Source organism: Melanotaenia boesemani, chromosome 9, assembly GCF_017639745.1.
Source record: "Melanotaenia boesemani isolate fMelBoe1 chromosome 9, fMelBoe1.pri, whole genome shotgun sequence".
Lineage (NCBI taxonomy): Eukaryota > Metazoa > Chordata > Actinopteri > Atheriniformes > Melanotaeniidae > Melanotaenia > Melanotaenia boesemani.
The window spans coordinates 30043116-30066714 of NC_055690.1; the positions used below are offsets into that span (position 1 = coordinate 30043116).

Here is a 23599-nt window from a genome sequence, read left to right on the forward strand (position 1 = left end):
ATTATTATTTTTATTATTATTATCATCATTATTATTATTGTTATTATTATTATTATTGCTGTTATTATTATTAGTTGTAGTAATAGTAGTAGTAGTAGTAGTAGTATAGGTATTATTTTATTCATTTACTATTATTTATGTTTTGATTTTTCTATTTATTAGTTTTTTCTTTTTTCTCTTTTTCGTTTCCTTTTTGTTATTTTTTCTTACTGCTTTTATTTGTTTTTATGTCATTTTAAAAGTCTGGAATTAAGGAGTTAGATCACCTGATTTATGTGCATTTCCTCCCAGTGTTTCATGAACAGTATCCTGCAGTGTCTCAGCAACACACACAGCCTGCGAGACTACTGCCTGCACAACTCCCACCGCAGAGACCTTAACAACAACAGCCGCACCAACACCGCCCTCATGGAAGGTGAGATATGAGTGACTGGGACAAAAAAAAATCAGCCCATATACATTCATGCACACCACAAATCTTTGAGCTCCCTTAAATGTGAATATCAACCATGCAACTCCTTTAAGCCACTAAAACTATACAGTGAGTCAGCAGGAACCAGTGAGAGAAGACATAAGTGTCATTTGTTAATAAATTAAAAATCTATACTCCAGCACAGAGATCAATATTAGAGCAGCATTCATCCCACTTTGTGTTTTAAGAAAAGAAAGAAAACAGAAAGAACAGACATGAGAAATTATGGATCAGATGAAAACCTTTTCCAGTGTAGAAGCAGTGTCTCTGTGTCTGCTCTTCCCTTCTATATTGTCTCAACCAAACCTAACCAGTTATTGAATGGAGATTTTTTTCTTTTTTCTTTTTATCATAATCATGTTGTCCATAAACACCTACACAGAAGCTGCCTTTAACACACTGGCCATGTTTATGTGACTTTTGATTATCCTTTAATTCAGAATGAAAATTAAAATGACCTTTTAATCGCCTAATTTCAAATGAAAGTGACCATTCCGAAATAAACTCAAATCTAAAGTAAGTGGCTGGTTATTTCTGAATTAAAATCCACACTGAATGATTCCTCGATCGTGTATACGTTCATTCTGCTTTAAAATCCTAATTAATCTACCTCCCTTCTCCTCCCAAGCTGATCAAAGTGAAGTAGTATGCTGGTGTTAAGATGCTGCTTCAAAACCTTCAAAACTCTTCCATGTTTTAGACGAAAAGAAATGAAGTAGATACTGGAGTTTGTTTTCTTCTGGTAGATAAAAACACATGACGTCCAATCAGAACCCTTCCCAACCCCCAGATCTTAAGCTGAATTGAATGAAGGTGATTAAACATGTTTTCCATGTAAACCTCAATTTGGAATTACTACTTCCATGTAAAAACACAGGAGAATACTTTCATTCAGAATGATTTAATTCTGAATAATTAATTCCAAATTAAAACACACCATGTAACCATGGCCACTGAGACCCAAAAGTATCAGACTATCAGCCGACAACCAATAACAGATGATAAAGACAATCTGAAATTTGCTGACTCACTGTTAATGTTAATGAATGATGGTTAGAAAATGTTTTCACTTTGAATAAAATGACTTTGTTCAGAAAGACATTAAAGAGCTAAATTTAAGATATGCTGTTTTAACCAGTGAACACAAGCAGTTAACCTGGTAATAAAACAGCTGTTTTATTGATCTGTTTTCATCACAGCTTTGTGAACAGCTAGCGTTTCACTGCTAACTGGCTCACATGGATCAGACTTACTGGATCTCTTTAGACCCAGAACAGAATCTCAGTGATGTAAAAGCAGTGCAGCTTACCACAGCTTCATCATCATCATCATCCACGTTAGCTGATGAAGGACCTTCAGCAGTCAAACTGTCAATCATTTTTTGGAAATTGCCAGCATCGTTAATTTTTTATGTTTTTTATTGCACAGTTTCTCTGCGCCTCCGTTTTCTGTGCTTAGTTCTGACAGGTAGCTGCATCCACCAGCACCGAGCCAAAAACAGTTAGAGTATCTGATTGGTTCAGCCCTGGTGTCAGTTAAGTAAAGAAACTAATGGGTCTGCATGTTAACATGTCTCATGGGCTGGTGGTCAGGAAAGAAAGTTCTGTGCTAACTGGATGAATGAATTTCTTAGATAAAGCGACCACTGCGAGAGGATGTGAGCTGTGCCTGTGTTAAATAGTAGGGTCGCTGATCTTCCGACTTTTATGGACCAGTCAGACCAATAATTGTGTCACCTCAAAAAACACGTTGGCCCACCGGGAAAATGCCCGGTATGCCAGATGGCCAGTCCATGCCTGGACATGAGCCACCCCACCCCATCCTCAGAGCCCAAAACGGTCTCAGCTCCTCTTAATTAGATGTGCATCCACTCAGAGGAGCATTGAGAAAACTTCAGCTTCTTTGCAGTATTCTGTTTGCAAGAAAATATGAAACATGATCATTTATTGTCAGTAATATAAATAATTTTTGTGGACAGAAATTTGCCAAGCTGATACAGACCATGTGGACGTCATCCAGCAGCGAGGCTGTCAGCCCGTCCGAATTCAAAACTCAGATCCAGAGATATGCTCCCAGATTTGTGGGGTACAAGTAAGTTTTTGTTATTTTTTCATTCTGAGTGAATAATTCAGCCGTTAAATAATCCTGGAAGGATGCTGAGATCAGAAAGACATGTAACTGAGGTCTGTGGCTGCGCTTGTTCCTCTGCAGCCAACAAGAGCCGCTCAAGGAAGTTCCTGCGCTTCCTCCTGGACGGCCCTGCACAACGAGGTTCAACAGGGCACTGTTAGGCCGAGAGGGGCACCGTGGAGGACTCTTCGACCACCTACCGTAAGTCCTCATCGTGTGTTAATGCCCGCAGATCTAACACAGGGTGTAAATACGCCCCCATACCAAGGAAAACACGTATGTGATTGAAGCTTCATATCATTAACCTTCAATTTACAGCTGACCATATTTTCATATTGTGGCCTCTCGGTGGTCCAACAGAGAAATTCCTTCGTTATCTAACCGCAATCTGTTTGAGGGTCGGAGTTAATCTCTGTCCCAAACAGAAAATGTGATGCAGGAACATCTTCATTTCAAGCTTTAGAAAGTGTTCCAGGGCAGGTGGTGTTTTTGTAACATGGCTTTTTAATTTCTCAATGTAAAAGTGTGCCACCTGGTCATGAAAATTAAAGTAGGTCAGGTGTGTTACGCTGAGGTTTTGGAGCCTTTTTACTGTATCAGAGCGCTTTAGCATTCATGTGAACAGCGCCTTTGTAGCGACCATGTTCTGGATTACAGAGCAGTGACCTACTCTAAAGTTTATTATTACAAACCAAACACAAGCTGTGCAAGTAACTTCTCACCTGTTATCTCCATCCAGAGATGAGGAGAAAGGGAAGAAGATGTGGAGTAAATACCTGGAGAGAGAAGACAGTAAGATAGTTGGTGAGTAGAAACAAATAGAAACTGGTTTAACTACTTCATACCCATTGTCGCACATTTATAACAAACCACTTTATGGTCTTTTTTTTTATGATTTCTATTTATTTTATTGATTTATTTTATTATATACTATTATTTATGTATTTATTTTATATTATATATTACTTTTATTTATTGTTAATAATTTATTTAATATCTAATTTTATTTTATTTCATTCCAGATTTTTTTTCCCCTTATCTACTACTGTATTTATCTTGTTTTTTATTTAACTAGTAAAAATTTCAGGTGTTGTGGGCGATAACTACTTCCACGGAGACTGGAGCTTCATTTGCTGTTGTTTTTTTTTTTTTTTTTACTGAAGGAATACTGTGAAATTTACAAAGTAAATAGATTTAATCTGAATAAATCTGCTGAACATCGTGGTTGTCTTGTTTTAATTTAGTCCTCATTCTGGATTTTTCCTTGAATCTTTGCTGCTCTTCCAGATCTGTTTGTTGGTCAGCCTAAAGAGCTCTCTGACCTGCAGCCACTGTGGTTTCTGCTCCACTGTCTTTGACCCCCATTCTGGGATCTTTCTCTGCCAATCACCAAGGTTAGACACACACAAACACACACACACACAACACACATCCCTTGGTCTGACAGAGTAGCTAATATTTTGTCTTGCTGATCAAGTGGTTAAAGTAAGCTGTACAATATTCACGACAGAAGATGGCACAAGTTGATAAACAACAGGCTACAAGGATCTTGGTCTATTTGAAAGGCTGCATGACCTAGTCAGCTAGTCTGAGACAGTCTGCCCAGGAGCTATGAAACCATCAACAAAAATATTTTGTCATTTTCTTTGACAAAACAATCAACAGAAAAGTGGGACAAACTGCCGTGTAACATTACAGGGCCGTGCTAAGCCTGTTGTTATTTTCATGAATAAAATGGTTTTTTTCACCAATCACACACTGGCACATAGTTGTTGTTTTATATAAGTAAATATGCACATTTGATGTTCAGCTGCTTTTTTCCTCATTTTCCCACCTCCTTTAAGAGAAGCCTGTAATATAACTTGGACACACTCTTAAAAATATATTAATAAAAAGAAAAAAGTTGAGGGACTGGTCTAAATGTAAACTTATGGTGGTCCTCACGATGATAACACAGCAAACACATTCAGGTGGCTTTTTTTTCTGTGTTGAAACTGTGCTCACTGATCTTAACACAAGCTCTTTGCTTTCTTTCCTGTCTCTCTGTGTGTTCTGTGTTTGGTGTGTTTACTGTGTGTGTGTTTTCTGTGCATGTCTGTGTGTTTGGGTGCGTGCTAATGTGAATGCATCTATGTTTGTGCTCAGAAGGGCTACGGTGAGGTTAGTCTGATGGACTGCATGCGACTCTTCACCAAAGAGGATGTCCTTGATGGGGATGAGAAGCCGGTACGTAGCCACAGCAACAACGCACTTGCAATAATTCTGTCTGAGGTCACTTTACTCTCCTGCTGTTTGCTGAAAAAGAGCTTATCAGCACAAAACATGAGGAACATGTTATAGAAACAGGTTTATTTTATACGTAGAGTACGTATACGTTTGTATATACCAAAAATCAAGATGATTCAGATCTGCTTCTATAGTCGCTATCTTCATGTATGGGAGGAGCTTTATAACTCACAGAGTGAGACACAGCACCTCACGCAGGCACAGCAGCAAGAACTACAGCAGATAAAAAGCTGGATGGAAATGTTTTGACTTTATTTTATTTAATCTTCAATCCACTTAGCCACCCCAGCATTGTGATTCATTATAAGTAGTTGGTTTGAATAAACAAATTCCTGTTTGACTCATACTTACTGTAGGAGTTAAGTCTCTGCTCACCACACATTTAAAATGCTCCACATTTCACAGCAGACTGTGTTTTATGAAACAGATAAATGTTATATAGTTCTGGTTGGAGCTTGTTTCTTCTATAATCTCATCTATACCGAATTAACTTTCTGTTTGGTCTCCACAGACGTGCTACAGGTGTAAAGCCAGGAGAAGGTGCACAAAGAAGTTCACAGTCCAGAAGTTTCCCAAGATTTTAGTGCTGCGTATCCTTTGAGCCCAATAACGTGGTTCTAAAGATCAGACATCAAAGTGACTTAACACCTACACTAAGGATTGGGGGGGGCACTTTTTTCTCACTAAATCACAGTCAGAATAACACAAAAATAACATCACAACCCATATAATAAAAAGTATTAATAGAAGAAAGAACCTTAACATTGTAAAATAAATGCATTATTTTAAAGACCTATTAGCTTTTGCAGTTAGTCTCAAACAGTAAAAAATACAAAACAAAAAGAAACCTCAACCACTAGTTAGTTGACTTGTTAACATAAACATCCTTTTTTCACAATACTTGAGAACAGATCAAGTAAATACAAGAAACAAACTAGTTAAGATCATCATTAACTTATTAAAACAGTGATTTCAGTTTATATTTGAAGAAGCCTGACAAAAAAGTCCACATAAAATTAGACAGGGACCTGGTCCATTAAAATGTACTCAGCAACAGTCCTATTAAGCTTTGTGTATCTGGTGATTTGGTGTTTTTTTGTTTTGTTTTTTTGTTTTTTTTTCAATCGTTGCTGGCAGGGTGTTTGCGTTTGTGGTTGTTTAGGTTCTGGCTGGGTGGTCCCCTTCTCTCAGTCTCAGCCTGGGACATTACATAACATGATACATAATGATTGTTAGATACAAACAACTGAGTTGTGTAAGCTTGGCAACATGGCTGTATATCTGTAACTATGGATGCTAGTAACATGGCTATTTCACTGTAACTGTGGATGCTAGCAGCCACTAACCTTGGTCCCCTTCCATGGATAATACAGTTCTTTTTTGAGTCGTGTGAATGCGCAACTCAGGTGAAGCGTTGTGTCAAAGTCCAAACAGCGATCTTACTTATCAGAGTTTCTATTAGAACTGGTCTTGAAGAGCTAGAGCACAAGCTACTTTTGACTGCTGCCATCTTGAAAGTGTGTCTTCAGTATAAACAATGGGTCCAACAGGTAGCTGCTGTAGGGTAGTGGCTGCCTGCCTGCAGTGCCTGGTTGCAAATGGTTATTGGCGGCTGGTCCTTTCCATGAACTAGCAGATGCAAAAATTACACTTAAGTGTTGATACTAGTGCTGGGCAACCATAAAATCGCGATTAATTGCATGAAATGTTGCAATTAATCACGATCAATTGCATTGTCACACAGAAAATGTCATTTTCCTTTAAATGAAGGCCTACTGCCTATATGAAGAAAATGCAGTAAATTTTGGTTTACAAACACTAAATCAGGGGTCCTTTAACCTGTGGCTCCGGAGCTGCAAGTGTCTCTCTGGACCTTCCACAATGGCTCTTATTACATGGCTAAAAATGCTAAAGAACTAATTAATGTTTTTAAATATAAATATAATAACAAATGCAGATTTAGCAATGTTTCAGTTTTTTAAAGGAATAGTTGCACTGACTTTCCACAACATAATGACACTAAAGTACTGCTGATATATAAATAAATATACATATATATATATATATATATATATCTAAATATATATATATATTTTTTTTTTTTTTTTTTTTTTTTTTTTTTTTTCTTGTCATTAGGCTGGAAATTATGGGACTTTTTTTAACGTCATTTTCCACATTTTCTATGGAGATCCTATAGAAAAAAGTCTGTCTATCAGCTTTTTGCAAAAATAGTTGGTTCTTTATTTTAAAACATGAAAATAGAAATGTAAAAATGTGGTTCTTCAAAAATGACAACATATTTCCTATAGTAAATATTTATCAAAAATTATAAATAGTCTTTTTTTTAAAAAAAAAAAAAAGTCTTGTAACATTTGCAGCTCTAATTGAGTTTTATTCAGCTGGCTAAGGTTAAAAGGCTCTTTAGATTGTAAAGGTTGCAGATCTCTGCCCTAAACAAACAGATTTAGTAGCAGTTTTCTCTTTAAACAGCAACAGTTAAAACAAGGAAAAACATGTGATGAATATCAGCATCAGGTGAACAGACAGAAAGCAGGATTAGAATCTCACAGCTTCTAGATGGTGAGGAGAGAGAAATATTCACAATATGCACAATAACTTCCATCCATGCACCTTCAGTGCTTCATTATCCAGATTTCGGGCCTATAAATGCTCTAACTTTGCATTCTTAGCTTGACTGTTTAGCTTCACCTCTGCACCTGCACCCTCCGCTACTGGGAGTTAAGGGGTTAGCATCCGGTTTTACGGGTGTAACATCAAATCTGTAAATGTAACTATAAACATGTGTGGTATCCCTAGAAAGTCTAGAATATTAGCAGCTCAGTAAAACCATTTCTATTACCACCAAACACAATTAACACAACAAACAATTAAAAGACTAGGTATACAATGTCAGAAAACGTATGTAAACACAAACTATGTCTCCCCGTGTCCACGGACAAGAACACGGACAATGACTCCTCTACTGGAAGCTCACATCTCAGACATGGGGGAAGAGGCATTGGACTGCAAGCTTCTGCATGTGGTTTCTCTGTTCAGAGCCAGTGAGCAAAAACTTTGAAAAAAAGAAAAACTGTCAACGCAGGATTAAAAAAACTAATGGCGTTAATTAATTAATGCGTTAACGCAATAATAATGCGTTAACACATTCAACATTATTTACTTTCTGTATTACCAACTTGTTCATTTGTCAATGAACCAATAATGTGAAAGAATATAATTTGTGAGTTGAGATGGAAAAAATGGAAAAACCTGAGTCTGGATTAGAAAGCTTTTTCTGGACTATATGAGACACAAACAGTTGGAGAGCATGGAGTTAACAGTCTGTCGTTGGAATGAGCTGTAATGATCAATGACAAGCATAAATGTTTGTGAGAACTGATAGCTCTGTAATTATTATGTCAAATGAAGCTGTGCCTCACTGGGCATCTTCAGTGGTCTCAAAGATTATTACTGAAATGTACATAAATCTGTTGTTCCTTGACTCAACTCCCCCATCCAGACCTGAAACGCTTCTCTGAGGCACGAAGAACCAGCAAACTGTCCACCTTTGTTAATTTCCCCATGAAGGATCTCGACCTGCGGGAGTTTGCCTCTGAAAACAGCAGTAAGTACAGATCCTGTCAAACAGAACAGTTGTTTCCTCATGCACAGCTTTATCCTGACATGATCAAAAGACCTGAGGCTGGACTACAAATGAAGTTTTTAGGATCCCAGTTAATTACAATGTGCTGCAGTGCAAATTTAATGCATTAACTTTTGAGTTAATTTGTGTTTCTATTTCTGTCCTTTTGTAGCAAATGCAGTGTACAACCTGTATGCAGTGTCCAACCACTCAGGTACCACCATGGGCGGTCACTACACAGCCTACTGTCGCAATCCCAACTCGGGAGAATGGTACACGTTTAATGACTCCAGGTGGGTTTGATGGTCCTGCTTGATGTCATAAAGATGCCAAATATTTCTTACTGATTAAAAACTTACTATTGGATTATAATAATCAGTGAATTTCCCCATTAAAGTTGCAGTGTGTAAGAATTATGGACATCTAGTGGTGAATATGGGCATAGAAATTACTTTAAATGCCAAGCACAGTCGTGGCGCAATGTGTAACAAAATTAAAGATCACTTACAGAAAAATGTAGTATGTCATTAAAAAACACTTCTATTAGTTTATAATCACTTTACTAAAATAGCTGTCATGATTTTATTCTTAGGATGAGCTATTTATATATATATATATATATATATACTTGTCAAGGGTCCACATACATGTCGGCTGCCGTATTTGTACCACCATTTTTACTATGGTGTCTCTGTGTGGACAAACAACTTTGTGTGTGAATCAGACTGTATATAAAAGATGGACGGAGCCTCTGTGATGTCACCCGTAAGTTTCTGAAGAGCTAAATTGAAGTTCATTGGGCAGTTCCCACCGTAGCCATCTTGGTAGCATCACGCTTGTCGTCATTCCCAAGAAAATCCCAAAATAGGCAAAGAGGTTGAGTTGAGGGGGAGACTGTGAGGGTGGGGGTGGATGATTGACACCCATTAAACTCTGACCTGAGTGTAGCTAAGAGCTAACAGAGCTAACCGGGAGTTAGCAGTAGCTAACCAGCTAACGTAGGTAGGCGGGCTAAAGCTAAGGCACACTGTTAGCCGGCTAAAAAACGTGGTTGTGCTGCACTCTTCCTTCTTGCCACGGATATTGGATACCTGTCAATCAAAAGGACACGTCCCTAAGTATGCCGAATTTCAAGATTAAATAGCATCCAAACTGATGAGTTTCACCCCCCCTCACAGTTGTCATGAAGGGTAAACTTAACCTAATAATCCTAAAATGGATTTTTGTACCAGGCTTTAAACATGTTTATTTCTGCTGTGAAGTTGGTCTTTTAAACATGGGAGTCTATGGGGATTTGCTCTGTTTTGGAACCAGCCCCTAGTGGATAGGGGTGAACTGCAATTTTTTGCACTTGCCTTAGACTTCACATTTTACCTCCAGAGGTTACCACTTGGTGTGAATTGAGAAACCTCTGAGCTTTAAAACTGCAGCACCGGCTGTGTTTGGGTGGTACCCCCTAAAAAGACCAATAGAAGAAAACAGTAAACCTGTATACAATGTAGAAGTAGTTACCTGTAGTGCTGTCATCGCTGTACCTGAGACCACTGAATCTACTCACATTTTGGCCACTGACGACCACCGTCCATTCACAACTTGCTATGCCCATATTTATGGATCAAACCATCTGGACAACATCATGCAGTGACAACAGCTGCTCACAAGGAACGATATTCCCCTAAACGACCACTGATCAAGAACAAAGTCTGAATCACTGATTGGCTAGGACCAAAGCCAGAGCGTTGAACTTGCATGTTGCAGTGCTTTGTTTGAATAGAAACAATGTGTGAGAGTTTTTCTTTCATAGCTTTTCTTTAAGTAGATTTTTTAGAGGAAAAACCTGTTTTTAGCCTCATTGTGCTTCTTTCAGCAACTAACATTGATTTATTTGTCTAAACCAGATAGCAAAAACTGTTTGGCCCAAATGTGGCCCACATCTGCCGTGTTGTTTGGCCCATATTTGGCCCTGGCTTAGGCACTGACTCCATGTGAATTTGGCTTTCAAAACTCAGCCACGTGACCATCTGTAGTTTGCTGTAATCTATTTCCAGATCGGCTTCTCCTATTTGGACCATTTCTGGCCCACAACAATTGTTCTGTGCCATAACTGACCCATAAGTACCTAAAGTAGAAAAGATTAGGCCTAACTGTGTCAGCTATCTGGGTATGGATTAACCTCTTGATTAGAGTGCCCTGAACACGGGACAGCATGAGATCCATCCAACACATGCTAGGAAAATGACGGGAAGAAACTCAGCTAAAAGACTCTACCAAGCACTGGCATCCAAACCAAACACAGGTCAAACACCAAGCAGTTATATGGGAATGTAAGAAAAACATGAGAACAGCTCTGTCCACTTTACTGCTTCTACTAATTTCTCCACATAAAGCAAACCACACAATGTGTGATATGAAAGCAGAGACTCTGCTGCTTACACAGTCTGTCTCACTGTGGGACAAAAACTCTGTGTAACACTTCAAATATAACACCTGGAAAGTGCTCAGGTTCACGTTTTTAGCTTCTACTGTAGAACAATTCTTCATCAGACATTACTGATTCTTAGATAAATCAGGCTGCTGTTCTCTGGTTTTCACTGAAAGTAATGTGGTTTTCTTTTAGGAGGAGAAAACCATTTACATTTTCTACTGAGTTCCAGGTGAATTTATTCTGACACAGTAATGCATATCTTGATTCTGACAGTTCTGTAGTAATCTCATGTCTCAGCTTTCTGTAGAGACCCAGAATAATCATACGGCCCTTGCAGTTGTGAAGATAGACTTAATTTACTTTGGGTATGTAGCTTTAAACACGAGGCTGTAAAAAAAACAAACAAACAACCAAACATATCTTTTTCTGACATGCTAACTCACTCAAAGGATTATGGGTATTCTTAGAGGAAAAGAATCCTAAAATATTAATGTGAAATGGGAGCAGTAGGAAGAACTTCCAGAAGATGAGCAGCTCCTGAAAAGCTGGAACATTCAGATTGTTTGTAGTTGTTATCTGACTCTTCCCTCTCTGCCTCTGCAGAGTAACGCCAATGTCCTCCAGCCAAGTGCGCAGCAGTGACGCCTACGTCTTGTTCTACGAGCTGGCTTCCTCCTCGCGGATGTGAAGCTTCCTGAAGGGAGGTGGGCCGCAGCACCGCTGGCTGACAGACAGACAGAGGATGGAAAAGGAGCCAGGCCTATTTTGGACTTTTATTTGAACTTATGTCACCCACAAACACATGAAGACACTTCCTCTCCCAGCAGCTGGAGAGGCTAGCAGCACGGACTGGACAGGAACCCGAACAAGCAGCTCTGCATTCTTTATCTCCGTCTCCTATCTAGGGTGGAGGTGTGTGTTTACTGTGTGTGTGTGCGTGTGTGTGTGTGTGTATGTGTGGGTATGTGTATGTGTGAGGCAGGCACAGGGCAATAATCCCATCCGACAGACTGAGCAGGTGAATCCATCTCCATCTCAGAAGTCCCTCTATGCACTGAAAACCAAACTCTCATCCTGACGAGCCTTCTCTTCTCTTCTCTTCTCTTCTCTTCTCTTCTCTTCTCTTCTCTTCTCTTCTCTTCTCTTCTCTTCTCCTCATTTGCCTCAAACCATTCAAATGGACTTTTTGCATTTTTTAGGACTTTTTTTTTCTTTGAATTTGTATTGTTTTTTCTGTTTATTGGGGACATAATGTTATTAATAAAGCACCATGAGCATTATCACCACTTTGGACAGTGACTGTAACTGGATGGGTCACAGGTCCGCGAAGCTTTCAGCCACTGGCCTGCTCCGTCTCTGCTGCACTGCAACACTCCCCATCTGTTTGCCTCTTCTTCACTTTGTTTCTGTACAAGTGCTCGGGAAGGCCGGTGGCACTGTGAGCAATTTCTGTTTCCAGAGGACGACCCTCTGACTCCTGTTTTATTTCATTTGTTTCTTCCCGGTGTGGCTGCTACTGATGCTGTAAAGTGCTGTGAGTGAACGGACAGTCCTGTCTGGGTCTGGACAGAAACGTAATAACTGTAACGATCCTCATCGTCAGTGTGGGGTCTTTTCTTCCTCTCTTGTTTCATGCCATTGAACAACACGAAAAAGAATGTTTTCCAAGAAGAGGAAACACTATATCTGTATATTTTTATATCCTGATGCAATATAGAGAATGTACTATTCAATGGTGCTGAAAATGACCCAAAACTGTTTTCAGTTGGTTTATTTATCAGGTTCCAAGAGAGAAAAAAAAGTTCTTATTTATGCTTACAGGTGATGAGTCACACTTTTTAGCAGTGGCAGTCAAACACAAGTATACAAATATATATATATATATATATATATATATATATATATGTATATATATGTATGCATATGTATATATATATATATATATATGTATATGTATGTATGCATATGTATATATATATATATATATGTATATGTGTGTGTGTGTGTATGTATATGAATATGAATAAAAGTCAACAACACAGAGTTTCACTTTGTGTCCGTCTTATTTGGTGGAGAATCACACGTTTATTCAGCTCAGGTGGACAGGTGGTGGGAATTTCAAAGAGCTGGTAACATGCACCCTCAGAGATTAACTCAGCTAAAAAAAAATAAAAAAAAACGGCAGATTTACACTTTTATTCATGGGTTGGTCACAGGGTGGGGGGAGTCAGAGGGGAGTCATCTAGTGCTCGCATATAACTAAATTAGCACTGCTATGTAGCTTCATACTAACATCAATTTAACAGCCTTACATAACATTAGTCATATTTGCACTACTGAGACTAAAACTCTTCTAGAAATGTTCAGAATGTCAATATTTTTAAAGGATTGCCAGTTAGGTAACTAATGTAAAATTTACTTCTAACTGGTGTGAAACTGTTGATCTATGCATGTCTGGAAATGCATTTCTGTCCTCCAGTGACCTGTCAATCTCCAGAGTAGAAGAAAACACAGCTGGAGATTTAAAATTAGTGATGCAATCAATTACCTTGTCTGGCACACAAATATTTTTAGCATCAAACACTTGTAAAAACATTCATTATAACTAAACAGAGTTCACATGTTTTGGTTTGGGGGACCAGGCCCCCCCAGATGACCACTGTAGGCCAGCACCCACACCAATGTTGCAGCCGCACACCCCATAACACCTCACTCACAGCCTCCCCTGCGCCGTACCCACAAACACTCGCTTTCACATGCCCACTTCACACTTAACCCTCCTTAACCCCTGGTGGACTAGAGGAAAGTGAACCCCAAAATTTGCCCCCAACCCGGTTCACTTAGATGGAAAAAGTGAAGACTTGGTTATTTTTATAAATTGCCAGCAAGCCATTAAAGAGGAACTTATGTTAATGCTTTTAAAACACCTATGTGGTTTGATGGCTGAGCTGAATGAGAGGAATGGCAGGTCAGAGACAACCAGATCCTCACACAATGCTTGCTCTACATCTCACCATGGTTCATCCAGACCACTAGGTTTAAGCCATTTGGAGATACATAGCAGTTTGTTAGCTAAGAAATTAGTGATCAAAGTTGGGTTGGCCCCATCTACCTCTGTCTTTAGTCTGTTGTAAAGTTTTTAGACTGATATGTGATGGCTTGTTTTTCCATAGAAATCTGGATATATGTGAGTCAAGTGACTTCCAGCTGGAGGATTGTTTAGTGGGTATCATTAAAAACAGGCAGTTGACTGTAGAACACTTTTTTTGCACTAAAACCGCATAATTTTTTTCACATCATTATAAATAAACTCATCACACACAGATGTAGATGTATTTATTTATTTATTTATTTGATGCTGACAATAAATTAAAGCTGATGAAAACTCAATCAAATAAAATTGAAAATATATATATGTATTTTTAATTCTCTCCTAGAGAGGAGCTTGGTGACTGCAGTAAGACTTGTACACCTGTCCACTTTCCAGCTAAAGAATAGGTTCAACTGCCTTCAGTGGAGACCTTGATGTGTTGGACCAGTATCTGCCCCTGACATACCTCTCCCTACCTCTAGCTGCCAAAGCTCAGACCCTTGGAGGGTCTTGATCTCTGGAAAGTCAGGTCCTCTTAAATTCTATAAATTGTATGAATTACGAGTGTGAGTGTGAATGATTGAGTTTTTATATAATATAGTCACTGTAAGGTCCTGATGTGGGAAAATAGGAATATATTGGGGGGATTTAGAGTTGGGTGCTGCTTGCTTTCGTTTTAAGCAGAACACTGAACAAATATCTTTGAATCCTTCAGTGTCTGACCCTGATGATGCGCGGTCTGAACCATGTTCAGTCTCTGGACTTTCTCCGTGATTAGTCATTTATTGACCAAAAGCACTTCTCAGGAACTTGCCTGCTGTGGACTTTGAAACCAACACTGTGACCCGGCCTTGTTTTGATACTGCACACAATTAGTTAAAGCATGTGGATTCCTGTAGTTCCACAGAACCACACCTGCAGTTAAATGATCTAAACGAGGAAGGAGAATCACAGCGGACAAGAGAAAAGTTCTGGCTCTGCTTCTTACTGAGGGTTATTTTCAGAGAAGAACCTTTAAATGGACACATTATCTAATGGTAAGTTAGTTTGAACTATTTGAATGAATGTCTGTGTTTTAGTGTATGAATGTGAGATCATGACTGTTGGTCAGGTCTTGAGCCAACCCTGTCAGGACTGGTTTTGCTGCTACTGGGCAAGAAGCAAAGCGGGAAGAGTTCAGCTGGAAATGCCATCCTCAACAGACGAGCCTTCCATCAGAAAACCAGCAGAAGCTGCAGGGAGAACGGCACCGTCTTTGGATTACAGGCAAAACACCAAGTTTACACTTTCTTTGGTCACTTAGACTTAATCTGGACTTGACTCACATTGGCCCTCTATCATACAGGTGACGGTGGTGGACACCCCAGGGTGGTTGTCCCCTTCCACCACTCCACACAAAGTTTCCAGGGAGATCTGCAGAGGTCTGACCTTCTGCCACCCAGGACCTCATGCCATTCTGCTGGTGCTCCCCACCTGCAGCACCTTCGGTCTTGAGGAATGGAGCGCCATGGAGGCCCAGTTCAGACAGCTAGAAACCTCCATCTGGCAGCACACCATGATCCTGTTCACCCACGGAGACCAGTTAGGTTAGGTCTCCACTGCTCTCATATGTTTACTACAACTGTTTTTGTGTCATTGCAGTATTTTTTTTATTATTATTATTATGACAACACTATCATTATTCTGTTATAAACAGGAATGAGGCTTTATGAATGTTTTTATATTTGGTTTGTTTCTATCAGTTATGCTGTTTCAGTATAAATTTGACTCAGTTGGAAGCAAAGAAATGAATCATATCAGACAATGTGATGCCATTAAAGCTGCTTCTTCTGAGGTCAAGGCTGAAAGATCCGAAAAATGTTGAGTGGATTATTATAGAATTTAAGCTAAGATAAAAAAAAAAAAAACTTTTTCATCCTCAGCAGAGAAATTTCGGTGGACATTTGTTACAGTGTGGGATAGTAACTAGATGAGAGCAACACAATAAGTAAATAAGTCATACTTTTGCATTTTGATCAATTCTATTATTCATCAATCCTGGTTCTGGTTCTGATGGAGGTTTTCCCTCTGGTTCTGGTTCTGATGGAGGTTTTCCTCCTTGGTTTTGGTCAACTGTCGAATATAGCAGAGTTGTTTTACTAGAGCAGCATCTGTCTCATCAAAAGCTCAACACACATGAAGTAGTTTGGAGAGTTTCCTGGGGGGAGGGGGGGCTTGACATTATTGTCGGTGAAAAGAGGGTCCTGCAGAAAAAGTTCCCAAACCACTGATCTAATAAGATCCCATAGAGCTAATTTCCCATTTCCAGCTCCTTCCAAGCAAATGCAAAACGAAAGTGTTCCCATTTCTGAGGTCAAGTGAATGCACCATGATGATTTTTCCTCTACGCTTCACCTGGTGATGTTCTCTATGCCGTAGGGGGATTGTCCATCCAGGATTACATACGACAACAGGGTGGGAGTCTGCAGTGGCTGCTGGAGCGATGTCAGAACAGGTACCAGGTCATGAGCAGCCACTCCGCTGAATCTCAGGCTCAGGTTATGGAGCTCTTTCAGAAAATTCAGAGGATGGCAGAGGCTCCAAAGCATCCCAGGGTGGTCCAGTACAGGGCACAAATCCCGATGAGCCGAGACGTGAGCATGAGGGGGGAGCAGAGATGGAACATGAAAGAGATGAATGGAAGGCAGCACATGGCCTCAAGATGGCCACCTTCATCCATAGGTACTGTATGTGATCGATCGATCAGAATCATGTGTATGCTGTGCAAAATGTGACACCACTCCAGTGTGTCTCTGCAGGCGTTGCATCAGGTCGAACAGGTTGGAACCCAGATATTAGCCTCATCCTACTGGGAAGGAGAAAGTCTGGGAAGAGCTCGGCAGGCAACATGATCCTGAACAGAGAGCAGTTTCAGAGAGGCATAAAGACCACCAGCAGCTCTGCAGGCCACGCAGAAATATCAGGGAGGTCTGTGACGGTGGTGGATACCCCCGGGTGGAGTCTGTTTGGTCTGGCCAATCCTGAGCAGGTCAGGAAGGGGATACTTCAGAGCCCCTCACTCTGTCCTACCGGGAGCAGGAAGACATTCCTGCTGGTCATTCCTGTTGATTCATTCAAAGAGAAAGACAGGAGAGCCATAGAGACGAACCTCAGTGTGCTGGGGGACGAGGTCTGGAGGTGTACCATGGTGTTGTTCACCTTTGGAGAAGAGCTGAGAGGAAGTACAGTTGAGAAGTACATCAAGAACAAAGGAGAACCTCTGCGGTGGGTGCTGGAAAGATGTGGTTGCCACTATCATGTATGTGACACCCAAAAAAAGGACAAAGAACAAGTAAATCAGCTCCTGGGGTTGGTGGAGAAGATGTAGAGACTTTTAAACATTAAACATGTTCACCTCATGTCACTGTTCGTCATCTATGTGTGTGTGCTGATACCATCCCCGTAAATCTCTTTGTTTTTACATCCTAATTTCCATTTCTGTAGCATTTGGTAAACTCTGGGAACCAAACCAGTCTAGATTTCACAATGAGACAATATGTTACATAAGCTCTGAGAGCCTGTGCTGGCACCAGGAAGGACTGGTATATGTCAGAAGTAGTGTACATTGTTATGTACATTTTATTTCTCCATATGGTTTTTCTTTCCTTCCTTTCACTATACAGGCATTTTTTCTTTTGTTCATGTATGTACTGACATATGGATGCATAACTGAAACCCAAATTGGGAAAACTGTGGATACCAGTAGATGTGCTGAAAGACTCGCTCTTACTTTTCCACTTTTTCTCTACTGCTTGTAATTACTTTTGGTCAACGTGCAATAAAAATCAATTTTAGAAAATATTAGGCAATTCTACAATGAATATAACTCGAGTCATTCTGGAAATGAGAATTTATTTATCCAAGATGTGATTAACCTCGCTAAAACTGACAGTAATACAGAATCAGTCTATCAGTGGACATTAAAAGAACTCAAAGGTTATTTAATGTTAATGATTTCTATTGGTCAACGACGCTTCACTTCAAGCCAATCAAAGCCCTCTAAATGAAATGGAACCAGGAAATTCAGAAAAACACAACAGTCGACAACAGTCAGGCTAAGAGGCTAACAGGATTTAGCTTGTTAGCCGCATGATGTAACTTCAGTTTGTTGGGGATTGTTTTTTTTTTATTTTTTTACGTGACCGTGAAGACGGTCGTGACGCTGTTTCAGGAAGCGGGAGAGCGGCTGTCATCATGATTAGCGCCTTAGTTTGCGGAGCTGTGTTTTTTCCAGGAGTTTTCTACGGTCTCAGGAAAATATTAAGAATCACTTTCAGGGAGTGGAGTGACGCAGACGTAGTTTGCGTCAGTGAGAGGTCAGCAATGCGCGAGCCCTTCAGAGAAGTTCTTCAACGCATGCGCAGTTTTTCTCAGTGTAAAGTTATTCAGTGACTATATTGATGAAAAACAGATTAATTTGGGAAGCATGTAATTAAAGACAACACCTTCGTTTTCATTCATTAAATTATTTTTTTAACACGTTTTAATGTTTATTATGTGTGCAATTTTAAGCAACAAACAATGCAGGTGATTATTTAGAAATGAGAGTTGCTCCTCAGGCTCCAGTTTCAGTGTTTTCTTTGTCCAGGCTGGTCTCAGCTCTTCATGCATCTTTGGCCACTGCAGCCGGGGTCACTGTGGTGTCATCTTGCAGTGATGTCATGACAGATAGGTGAGGCACTAGACAAACTCCTCATTTCTAAAGCTTTTTCTGTGTCTCACAGAATAAAAGTGTGCTGCCGCTGGTTTGGTAACCCAGTAAAAATGCTTTCTGTCTCGCAGTCATTGGCTGGTGAACAGCTTTGTTCTGTTTGGAGCGCCCTACATGGCCTTTGATATCTATGCCATGTATCTAAGCTACTACCACACTGAGAGAGTCAGAGGAAAATCCAGCCACCACTCGCTTCGGCTGGTGAGGGCTTTCCTCGTCAAGGACTGGACGCTGGTCCTTCATCACGTGGCCCTGATTCTCGTTTTTATGCCCATCACATTGGTGAGACCCAAAGGAAGCTATGTCATAAACATTTCATCACACCCTGTGCTCATTTCCCAATATGTCCGTCCTCAGTTCCTTTTCTCGTCTTGTCTATCTGTGTTTTAATTTTACCCACCTGAGATGTGGGTCAAAGAGATGAGAAGGACAGAGGAGTCAAACAAACTGGCATGTAACAGGAAAAAAAGGACAAAAACTCTGAAAATACCAAAATAAATGATGAGTTAAGGCTTCTCATACATATCCTCTCCAGTAAGCCTCCTCTCTCTGGACTCCTCTTGGAACATTTTAGGATTTGTGAGGAGGAAGCACTAGGTAGTAAAAAGTGATCTTTGTAGTTTGTTTTACACCATTAATAAGGGTTGTCAAACTTATTGTAGTTCAGAGGCCACTTACAGTGTGATCTAAACTGGGCCAGACTAGTAAATTAACAGCGTGATAACCTATAAATAATGAAAACACACACACACACACACACACATATATATATATATATATATATATATATATATATATATATATATATATATATATATATATAGGGCTGTCAAAAATAATGTGTTAATGGCGGAAACTAATTAATGTAACTTCAGCTATGCAGGGGTGAGGCTAGAAAAGTTCTATGGGGGGGCTGGACAGGACAGGACCACTGGCCAGGAAAAGGGGGCACATTTTTTTAGGTCTAGATTTTATAAAATATTGAACTGATTATTACAACTAAAGTGGTCATGTAATGGGAAAAATGAAGAAAAAAAACAATGATCTATTTTTATTAATGGAGACGGTTGGTGAGATGATGAGATATGAATTCTGAATTATGATCTAGAACATGGTAGAGATGATTTAGAACAACATATTGGACATGCTGCATTTACTGACCATTGGACATCTGACGTTTCCCCAAGGGAAGGTCAATTAACAGTAAATATTTGTAGCATTGGCTCATTCTGGTGATACAATACAGTAATTACGGGCATATTTCAGGCATAGTCGTGAATAGTGATTAATTACGAGGAATTTATTTGAAAGCTGTGATTAAAAATTTTAATAATTTGACAGCCTCAATCAAAATAACTTTTTGAGATCTGGAAGCTATTTTAAATGTTCATATATGAATATTTCCACATGTGTAGTAATCCTGATCACCTGAACTGACTCACCTTATAACACACAAACAGAAGTCAGGTCTATTAAGTAACGATATAAAAGATAGAACAAGTTATCCCCTGCTTTGGAAATGTTTTAAATTTAACCATAAACAAACTAAATCTTACCTGAACAAATTCAAAATTACAGATACTTTTATGATAAAATTGCCTTTAACTTCTATGTCATTTTCACATTTACTAAATTCATTCTACAGGCCACATTTACCCCGTATAGCAGGGATCTGGTCCAGAGGCAACATGTACAGATTAAAAAGGATTGGGCCTAAAATTGAACCTTGGGGAACCCCACATTTTATTTCATGGATTCCTGAGGAGTATTTATCTATACTTAGAAAAAAATTGGCGATCTGTGAGATAGGAATAAAAAAAATTAAAACATTACCTGAGATCCTGAGTGGTATCAGAACACTTTTATGAATTTCAAAGATGAGCACTTGCACATATTATCAGTATCATCCAATACCCGATACTGGTATCGGTGCAACCCTAAACCATACGAATGTAAAGGGCAAATGAAAGTATGAGAGCAGTGTTGTTTTATCAGGACTTTATTGGCTTCGGTCAAATTTTGCATTGACTTTAACTTTTAGACTTTCTGGACATTACATGGTCAGGTGTCCCAGCATATTGCCATCTTGCCTACTCCTCAGGGCACACCCTTTGGTCTTCAGGCCAGAGCGTCCTGAAGGTCCCAAAGACCAATTTTAAAACCCAAGAACGCCTAGCTTTTCAGGCTGTAGCCCCTCAGACTCTGGAATAGCTTGCCCCTGTCCCTCTGTGTGGTTGACCTTGTACTCTTTTAAAAAGCAGTTGAAGACTATTTTATTCAGGAGCTTTTTGTTGATGGTTATTATTTATTTTATGCAATTATTATGTTGTTTTATTGCACCTATTTTAAGTACAGCACTGTGATTTTCATCTATGAAAAGTGCTTTATAAATTAACTTTTACTTTACTTTAATAGGGGCTTGGGCCACACTAAAATGTATGTCTTGCAGCGCCCCTGGCTGTTGCCACATTGAGTGGCTGTTTGGACAACAAGGTGGAACCTGACTGTTACCTGAAACTGGATTGGGCAGAAATCTGTATCTTTGAGGCCTAATATCTGTTCAAGTACATCTCAAATCCACCTGTGCTTTCTTCGTGTAATAAACCTTGCAGTTCTTCAGAAGAGGACTGGGGGATTTCTTCATCGGCTGTATGTTCATAACAGAGTGCAGCACTCCTTTTGTCTCCTTGGGAAAAATTCTCATTCAGGTGAACCTCAGCTTCATTTAGAGTAATTTATCATTTGTAAAACAAAAAGCTACTCTGGCCAGCGTAGAACAGTACCAGGTAACTTTAGTTGGATTATTCTTGCTCTGTCATCATCTTATTAACGTTCCCCTCCTGTCTGCTGATACTCAGCTTCGCCTCGACGACACAAGGCTCCACAGAGTCAACGGTTTCATCGTTCTCCTGACCTTCTTCACCTGTCGGATCCTGCTCTTCCCCTTCATGTACTGGATGTACGGCCGACAGTTCGGGATTCCTCTTTACAGGGTGGCCTTTCACCTGCCTCTGCAGTGCAACTTGGGTAACCTGGTCATCCTGGCTCCGCAGGTCTACTGGTTCGTCCTGCTGCTGAGGAAAGCTAACAGACTCTACCAGAGACAGAGGAGACAGATGGAGGACAAAGACAGTCTGAGGACAGACTGAAAAGTCCACCTGTTTTCCAAAAAAAGACCTGAGGAATTGGGTTCGTTGTTAAAAGGCAGAATTGAAATGTTCAGAATGCAGCATTGACATGAAATTAAAAGTTTAAATTTAATGACTAAATGGGAAGAAAAAAGTATTTTTTCATATTGACCAATTGTAGGTGTTGTTATATTTTAATGTATCTTTATATTTAAATTTTACAGTGTTGTATTTAATTATTTTACTTTTTTAAATTTATTTTTAGTTTAGATTAAAAAAAATTGGTTTCCCCAACGTATAATTGACATTTCTGGTTTTGCTTAACACCTTCATTTTTTTTTAAACTGAACATTTTCAAACATCACAAATCAGATCAGTAAAACACTGACTTTTACTTTGTGTTTGATTATTTCTCCCCTTCACCAGCTGGTGTTATATTATGTATAGATGGAAAGTCTGGTTAGTCACCTTTACACCCAGTTACAACTTGAATGTGACAGAGTATAATGCATGGTTCTTTTAAGGGTTCTGTGCACAGTTTTGTGGTCAAAAATGGAATTACTGCTAAAAATATTCTGCTACTACTGTATGCTACGGAAACTCAAATGGGACACAGGGACATTTTTTTCTTTTGCGTTAGCTCTCAATAAGTTTTCCGTTTATGAATGTTTACCTCTAACTTTTTAGCATACGGACTGAAAGTGTAAAATTTATGTTGCTAACATATTAGAAAAGAAGCATGAGCTCATTTAATCCTACATTTTACAGTTAAATTATCTGCTGTTACATCAGTTCACTTTCTCTTCACAAATACAACCAATGTGAATTATTCTCACTGCTTATTTTTGCAGAATGAATAGTGATTGTAGTGTAGTTTTATAAGTGTTTTAAGTCCCCAAACCTCCACACAGTAAATTAAAAATGGAACACCAGTGTGAACAATTCAGAATAAGTGATTCATGGTCCAGAACAGGTTTCACTTCACCAAGTACTGAAATGCTTTGTGACCATTTGTATTGTACATGTTTTATGTGTGATTTCCAGCTTATTTTATTGTCTGTTATTACCCTCAGAAACTTATTTTCATAAATGCTTATCCAGCGAGAACCCACGCATACTCGAGAACATGTAAACTCCACACAGAGAGGCCACTGTTCAAACCACTCTCCCAGCTGAGGCTCGAACCAGCAACCTTCTTAAAGTGAGGCTGTGGTGAATATATATAAAAATAAATAACTCACAACGGACCCCTGGCATACACCACAAGCACAACGATGTATGCTCTCCCAACTTTACAAATTGTTTAGTCACACTGCAATAAAACCTCCCCTAACCCCATACCGTTCCAGTTTGATTAAAATGTCATGATTGATAGTGTTGACTTTTAAGAATTACTCTTCTGTGGAATGGGCAACACAGCTAAACACAGGGTTAGCGCCCTGAAAAAATGTGCCCATATCTACTGTTAATGTTCTTGTGTTGAAGTACAAATGGCTTGAAAACAAGCTGCAGTCCCCCCATGTTTAGCTGTGCTGCTCATCCCACAGAAGCTCCGTCTGTGATTAATCAGGCTACGTACAACACACCAGTTTCAATTATTTAAGGAGAGAAATAATCAAACTTTTTGAATAGTAGTTCTCAGTTTCCTGTCCAGACTCAGATTGTCTCCTTCAG

The 23599-nt window shown here is 39.4% G+C and overlaps 2 protein-coding genes and 1 pseudogene across 2 annotated transcripts; all 3 read left to right on the plus strand.

Annotated features, from left to right (window-relative positions):
- Positions 1-12686, plus strand: part of LOC121645783 — a 53183-nt pseudogene extending 40497 nt beyond the window's left edge.
- Positions 12687-14927: 2241 nt separating this feature from the next.
- Positions 14928-17887, plus strand: LOC121645769 (GTPase IMAP family member 8-like). The gene is made up of 5 exons (XM_041994459.1): positions 14928-15084; positions 15159-15313; positions 15393-15633; positions 16466-16768; positions 16846-17887. Exons 1-5 carry the CDS (start codon positions 15066-15068, stop codon positions 17412-17414), a joined length of 1287 nt encoding a protein of 428 aa, XP_041850393.1. The 5' UTR covers positions 14928-15065; the 3' UTR covers positions 17415-17887.
- Positions 17888-18089: 202 nt separating this feature from the next.
- On the plus strand, positions 18090-23263 carry LOC121645777 (TLC domain-containing protein 3A-like). Its single transcript, XM_041994469.1, has 5 exons — positions 18090-18402; positions 18675-18758; positions 18869-19079; positions 21410-21505; positions 21656-23263. The coding sequence occupies exons 1-5, from the start codon at positions 18281-18283 to the stop codon at positions 21944-21946; spliced, it is 804 nt and encodes a 267-aa protein (XP_041850403.1). The 5' UTR covers positions 18090-18280; the 3' UTR covers positions 21947-23263.
- Positions 23264-23599: the final 336 nt, after the last annotated feature.

Coding starts and splice junctions, on each gene's coding strand:
- LOC121645769 (XM_041994459.1), top strand. Junction 15,314..15,392: donor GCACCGTCTTTGGATTACAG/GCAAAACACCAA, acceptor TCTATCATACAG/GTGACGGTGGTGGACACCCC. Junction 15,634..16,465: donor CACCCACGGAGACCAGTTAG/GTTAGGTCTCCA, acceptor TCTATGCCGTAG/GGGGATTGTCCATCCAGGAT.
- LOC121645777 (XM_041994469.1), top strand. CDS start 18,281: ATGATTAGCGCCTTAGTTTGCGGAGCTGTGTTTTTTCCAGGAGTTTTC. Junction 18,403..18,674: donor GTAGTTTGCGTCAGTGAGAG/GTCAGCAATGCG, acceptor TTCTTTGTCCAG/GCTGGTCTCAGCTCTTCATG. Junction 19,080..21,409: donor TTTTTATGCCCATCACATTG/GTGAGACCCAAA, acceptor TAAACCTTGCAG/TTCTTCAGAAGAGGACTGGG.